Source organism: Pterocles gutturalis, unplaced genomic scaffold (assembly GCF_000699245.1).
Source record: "Pterocles gutturalis isolate BGI_N339 unplaced genomic scaffold, ASM69924v1 scaffold36289, whole genome shotgun sequence".
NCBI lineage: Eukaryota > Metazoa > Chordata > Aves > Pterocliformes > Pteroclidae > Pterocles > Pterocles gutturalis.
In genome coordinates this window covers 21,128-27,589 of record NW_010137219.1, presented here as the reverse complement: position 1 = coordinate 27,589, position 6,462 = coordinate 21,128, and the positions used below count along the sequence as shown (strand labels likewise).

At 45.7% G+C, this 6,462-nt stretch overlaps 1 protein-coding gene across 1 annotated transcript in view; it reads right to left on the bottom strand.

Moving 5' to 3' along the window:
* Nucleotides 1-6,462, bottom strand: part of TCERG1L (transcription elongation regulator 1-like) — a gene marked incomplete at both ends in the record, with an annotated part of 23,648 nt that overhangs the window by 2,416 nt on the left and 14,770 nt on the right. Inside the window, 3 exons of the mRNA XM_010082548.1 lie at nucleotides 1-77; nucleotides 3,381-3,516; nucleotides 5,441-5,510. Of these exons, the coding sequence (XP_010080850.1) occupies nucleotides 1-77; nucleotides 3,381-3,516; nucleotides 5,441-5,510 (283 nt within the window). The remainder of the gene's footprint in view (nucleotides 78-3,380; nucleotides 3,517-5,440; nucleotides 5,511-6,462) is intronic.

Genomic DNA, 6,462 nt, shown 5'->3' with positions numbered 1-6,462 from the left:
TCCGAATTGAGCAGAAGGTAGCGTGGATCAAACACTATTTTGTGTAACTCTTTCTCCCACGTAGAAAATGCTGAAACCTGTGAAGTACACAAACACAGTTGGATTAAGGAATTTTAATAAGGATGGGAAAGAAGAAAATGTTCCACGGTGAAGCAAGAGAGTAGTTCAGAAAGCTAATGAACCCTCTAAAGGACGCCTCGGAGTGGTTGGAAGCTGAATTTTAATCTGTTTCTGGCAATGCTCTGGTCGCCCCCACACCATTAGTATTGATTTGCTCCAGGACATCTCCGTGAGTATCTGGGAGACGCTCATTCCACATTTTTGATAGAAAGAATCGGCAGCAGAAAGGAAAATGCCATTTTATTATCCCCTTTGCACAACGGAAGCATCAATTTCCATTTAAGCAATTATCTGAGCTTTACCTCCCCTCCTCTCTGAATTACAACCCGACCGAGGCCGTCGGTGCACGCACACGCTGCAGAACTAATAACGAGCATCTTCAGAGATGAAGCCAGCCCCCAGCCCTGTGCATCGCATCCCTGCAGCCACGTGAAATGAGAACATCCCGCTCGTACAGAGGTTCTTCCATCTTCTCCGAAACCTCCATATGGAGAGCAGGCTGCAAGGACCACCGCAGATCTGAGCTGGTCCCTCACGTGCCCGCTCCCCTTTGCCCAGGACTTCTCCAAACGATGGTCCGGGCACGCAGGACTGACATCCCGAGGTCGGTACCTCCTACAACATCACTGTTGGTAAGTTTGGTACAGAAAACTCTGGGGTGACATAAAATATTCTAATCCCTCCCCACCTCATTACCAAGAGTAAATTCACTAAAAAAAATTCAGTATGTGAAGTATAATTAAAGTAATTAACGCTCCAGCAGGAAAGCTCTGGCGAAGTGGGTTTGCATGGACGGCGTTTCCCCTTAGAGGGGTCAGAAATGGAGAATTCGGAGCCCAGGCGGCCTTTCTGGATGTGGGGTGATCCCAGCTGCCTCCTCCAGACTTCGGCTGCCCAGAGCTTGCGGTTTGCCCTCCGTGCCCACGCGGGCAGCCAGGTCCTGAGCTTTGGGGATTTCCCCCTCTGGAAGGATCCGCAGCAGAAATCCTTTTCTTCAGGATGTCTGTTATGCTCTCTCTCGGACATGAGCTTTGTTGACCGTACAAAGGCCAGTCTGAACTCAAAGCTAGTGAAGCTCAGGCTAATTTATCATTTAATCTTTCCTGTTTATGATTTTTTCTTTAGTGATTTCACATGCTGCAGACACACACCTAAATTAAGTGTTGGCTACAGATATTTATAATTTAGTTCTAGCTACACACATCATATGCTGTTCAGGATACTCACTCTAAAAATGCATATGAAATATTAATACTCTGACTAATCTCCCAGTGTGTATTGTAGCATGGTCTTCTTTCCTTCTACGGGACATTCAACCAAGGACACATGTACTGGGATGGTGGGGGTGGCATCTCTTCCCAGAATAAATGATGATTTCTGTGGCTTTGGAAAGGAAAAGAGAGCAGAGCTTGTCGTGGGTTCGGAGCCCCCCTGCCTTTTTTCTCCCCAATATTAAGAAGGTAAAAATCTTGAGAAAAAATATATCATTTTGGGTCCTTAAAGAAAGTCTTGTTTCACTGACGCCACCCTTGCAAAGAGAAGAATCTCCTGGAACTGCAGACAGGAGAACTCGGGTATTTGGATGCCGTGGCTGGGAGGGAGCCAGGATCTTCTCAGGGTTTTGTGAAAACTCTTCACCTTCCAGGAGGATATCGGAGATTACATTTTTACACTGGAAAACTTGCCACAGACTTAAGAATAGCGGTGTTGTCTTGGAGTTACACCAAAAATCACATTTCATTATTAAAATGTTACTAATATGCTTTTGCTGAAATAATTTATGTAGAAAGGTTCAGAACTATGCTGAAGAACCCCGTCTAGTTCAAGCTGTTTGTAACACCAGTGAATAAGAGCATTACAAAGAAATGTCAGGAGATGCTCACTTAAATAATCATAAAAAAACAAAATAATAATCAAAAATAATAAACGCTAATGGCCCTGCATTTCTAGTGATACCAACCAGCTGGTGCTAACCAGCAGCTTCCCTGGACATTTGAAGAATGCTGAGGGCAACAGCAAAGTAAACTATTATCTACACATTTTTCAATAATAACAAAAACAAACAGTAAATTCCCTTAAGTTCTTATTTTTATGAGGAAGTTGAATTTTACACTGGAAACACTTGAGGAATCCTGTTACAGAATATCCCTAATTCTTTCAAATGTTGACTTCTTGCCCCCTGTTTTAAAATATGGCAGCAGAAGTCTTCAACCAGTATTAATTTAGGGCACTTCTGAATTTCTAAAGCATAATTAACAAAACGTATTAATAAAGGAGGTCTGGCATGGAGATAAGTGACTGTTGGGCTTCTGAAGCTCTAATTATCCACCTTTAAAGTCCACTGATTGCGAGTGATAAATTTTATAGGCTTTACTGCCTAACAACAGACACCTTGGATTTTTTTTTCTTTATAGAAATTACAGGAACTTCAACAGAACGCATATTTGCAGAGTGTTGGAGGGAGGTATAACATCTGCGTACACCGCTCCATTAACCACCCGCTCACATCTGCAGTAACTCCGAGCCCTCCCGTACCCTGTCCCAGCTCCGTGGCTGGGTCTGTGCCAGCCGTGGTGCGGGAGGGAGGATGCTGCTGCGGTGCTCTCGCCTGGCGGGTGGCAGAGCCCCCACCTCCTCTTCTCCCTCCAGCCCACAGCCCTGAGCATCCCGCGCCCCTGCACCACCCCTCGGCTGGAACCACCAGAGCTTCTCAAGGAAGTCCACGGGAGGTCCAGGACAGAGAACAGGTTTTCTTAACCCTCCTCAGACTCCAGTACATCCTTTCCGAACAGGCTGGGTGGATTTTGGATGGCAAGTACGTGAACTTGGCTTCCTACTGCTGGGATCATTGGAGTTTGGGTGATGAAACCTCTCCCACGCCAAAAAAAAAGCAAAGAGCTGGCCAGGAGCATCCTTTGCTCATCACGTAACGAACACTTCTGGACCCCCGGGCTGGCGTGTGGTCCCCACACCCTGCCGAGCCACTGGTCCGCGCTGGAGGAGCTCCCACCTCTGGCCATCTTTGGGTCTGTCTGTAGGAATTTCTTTGGAACCGCAAAGCGCTCTCGGTTCCGCACAGCCAGAAGAAAAGTCACAGTGAAGTACCACAATGCCTACACGGTTAATAGCCAGCAAAACCCCTCTCAGTAATTCTTCTGTTGACTCCTAAGTCACAGTTATTGAATTATTCCCGTGCTGGTCCTAGACGATGCCCTGTTTTCACAACCGAGCCCCACCAAGGCAAGCGGGCGTATTCTTACCCCTCTCTCCAGCAGCATGTCTCGGAAATGAGTGATGCGCTCTTCTAGGGGAGGCGTGATCTGAGGAGCTGGTGTTTCCTCACTTTTCTCCTCCGTTTCAGCCTTCCCTGCGTCAGCAGCTTGGGAATCTTCTGTTCTTTAACAAGGCAAGATAGAAAACAGTTCAGTAACTGCCAGCTCGGGTGGGGATTTTTAACCTTCTCTAGAAAACCCTCCCGGATGGCAGGATGTCCTCGCGGGCATGGAGCAGAGCCCCGGAGCAGATGCTGACAGCCAAGAATGACCCAAACCTGCGGCTCGTTATGGAAACGCAGGGACAGGGGACCTCTGACAGCTCGTTACATGGAAGGATGGGCTGTCGGCATGACCAAAGAGGAGCTCAGCAGGGAAATACTACCCTGTATCTCAAGGTATAGAAAAGTGACAGCTTTATAGAAAATTTGCCAGGGAGTGGAGATTTTAAAGGGGTGACCGAGGAGGCTCATCTTGGTTTATTTTTCTCTCCTTTGGTTTTTGTGCCCTCGAACTTGAAAATCAACCCTGATCTTTATTTTCCGTCCCCACGCGCCCCATGAGCTCACTCCTACGGGAAGCGATCCGGCAGCGCATCGCCTGCACCACCCTGCAACAAAGCACGAGCCAAGAACCTGCCCTCTGTCTCTGCCAGAAGGTCTGTGTGTACCCCAAGAGCCTTCTTCCAAGGTTGCACCTGATCAGAATAAATACGTATTTCTGAGAACATACTCACTACTTATTGCCCGAGTCCCTTTCCTTAGCAGACCCCCTGGCTAACGGCATGGCCGTAGCACCGCTGTGCTCATTTTGGGAAAGAAGGACGTGTTACTGCCAAGATGCAACCATGAAGCATCAGCGGAGTAGGAGCGATGCTCTCCTCAGGTGCAACCCTGCAGAATCAGTGGCATCCCTGGAGCTGGACCGTTTCACAGCAGATAAATGTCTACATAAGTTCAGCAGAGTTAGAGACCCTTGACACTGTGCTCTCACGGCGCTGGAAGCCAACACCGACTTCCCCCTTGTTGGGAGGGCTGTAGGTTTGCCCCCATGTGCCCTCAGCATCCACAGGGTTAATTAGAGAGGTTAATTAAATGGGAACCTCGAAGGTAGGAAGGAGCCTGCTTCAGGAGGTGATGGGATTTGAGGTGGGGATAGGAAACGCCTGACTTTGGCAAGTTGGCCAACTCCAACCTCGAAATCGGGCTCCTGCTCTGGGTCCATGCTGCTGTTTCATGATGCTCTGAGCAACGAGTGGGTTCACTGCGGATTAAGGCTCTTTCTGGAAAGATTCGGAGCCTTAAAATGTTCACAAGGTTCAAATGAGGATAATGCAAGTAAGGTGACTGGATTTTCAGCCTCCTACTAGGCATGACTGCATTTTCTACTCATGCAATTTTCACCACTGTGGAATAATATTTAGTTTGAAATTTCAACAGGAAAACACTTTTTTATTTCCAAGCAAATGAATTAGATCAGTATGTAATGGGAGCCCTAGTGTATTATCTGCCTTCTACAAATAATTACATTACACTTACAGCTACCCTGAAATGATGCTGCATTACTAGTGATGGGAGAGACATTAAATTGGGGTTCTTCACAGAATGACAGTGACTTTTATATCGTAACAGCAAATTTCAGTCTGTGCCACGATCCGTGAAAGGCCCAATCCAATTTCTAGCACACACAAAGAGCTTTTTCAAGCCAAAACGGCAAGAAATACAGTGCAGGACTCCAGCAGCCCAGCACCAGAACAGCCCCTCTCGCCTTCAGCCCTCCCTAGGCGATTGGGAATGATGCTGCAAGGACACAAGTACATACACAAGTACTTAAGAGTTACCCAGACAAAAAAGGATGATGTTCATGGGAAAGAGGTATTTTAGAGAATCACGGAGCTGGGTGAGGACTGGATACCTTAGGCATGACTCTCATCATTTAGTGGTGTAGTTACCCCACAGAAGACAGTAACCGTGTTTCTCTTGGCACTTGACTGTACCAGACATTAGCTTCCCAACATTACATATAGATAAGCAGACTTCAGAACTTACTTATTTCTCTTAGTTTTGATGCTAAGATCGTCATTTTCATCCCCTGGACAAGAACTAACACATTTATCTGCTAAAAAGAAATAAATCGTTATTAGGTTGGAACTAGATAAACGGGAATACAAATTCCTCAAATTAACCTTTCATTTCTTGTCTGTGGCCGCTGCTCAGGCATTTACCACTCTCCACTCTCCCCAGAGATTTTACAAATAACACTTATTCCATCAGATCCTCAGAAACGCCTTTATCCAAATAAAGTGAGAGCAATAAACCTGAACATTTTCATTCGGAAGAATTACTCATTGTTCATTCACAGCATGATTTTATCTAACCAGCTGCTGTAACGCTGCAGCGTGGGCAGAGCAGGAACAGAGGCCACCCGAGGAGGAAATGCAGGTGCAAATGGATGTGTTACTCACTGCAACTTAAAATGATAATAAGGAGAAATGAATGGCATTCCAAAATAAGGAGTGTTTGATCTCAACATTCCTGACTATATATGAGCATCATGAACGCATAAATGAGTTTAATAACGTTCTTAATAAACATAAATTCACTGGAACTCTTCTTGGTAAATTCTTCTTTGTGACACCCAATTAAAAATACCAAGAAATAGGAAAAACAACCTGTAAACCTTCTGGCTTTGCCTGCACGAGTGACTGCTGCGGGTACACTGGCTTGGAGAAATGGGACAAGCCCAGAGACAGCATCACCCCTTAACATTTCACTGCAATGGAAAACTCCGTAAAATTTTGAAACCCTGATGCCAGTGAAAAAAAACAACATCTGCTTCACTTCAATGATGATAAAGCTTTTATCCAATGTCTTTGAAATAGCTACATAACCTTACAGCCTTTTTTTCTTTTACCATGATAAGTGGTATCGATACTGTCACTCAGCAACCTACAGAGTCACATCGCACCGCTGGACCGCTGGTAAGATTATAAACTGACTTTGAAAGGGAAGAGAGGCAGCTAAGCACAAAATCTAAAAACTGATTTAAGGCTATGAGGAAAAAAAATATT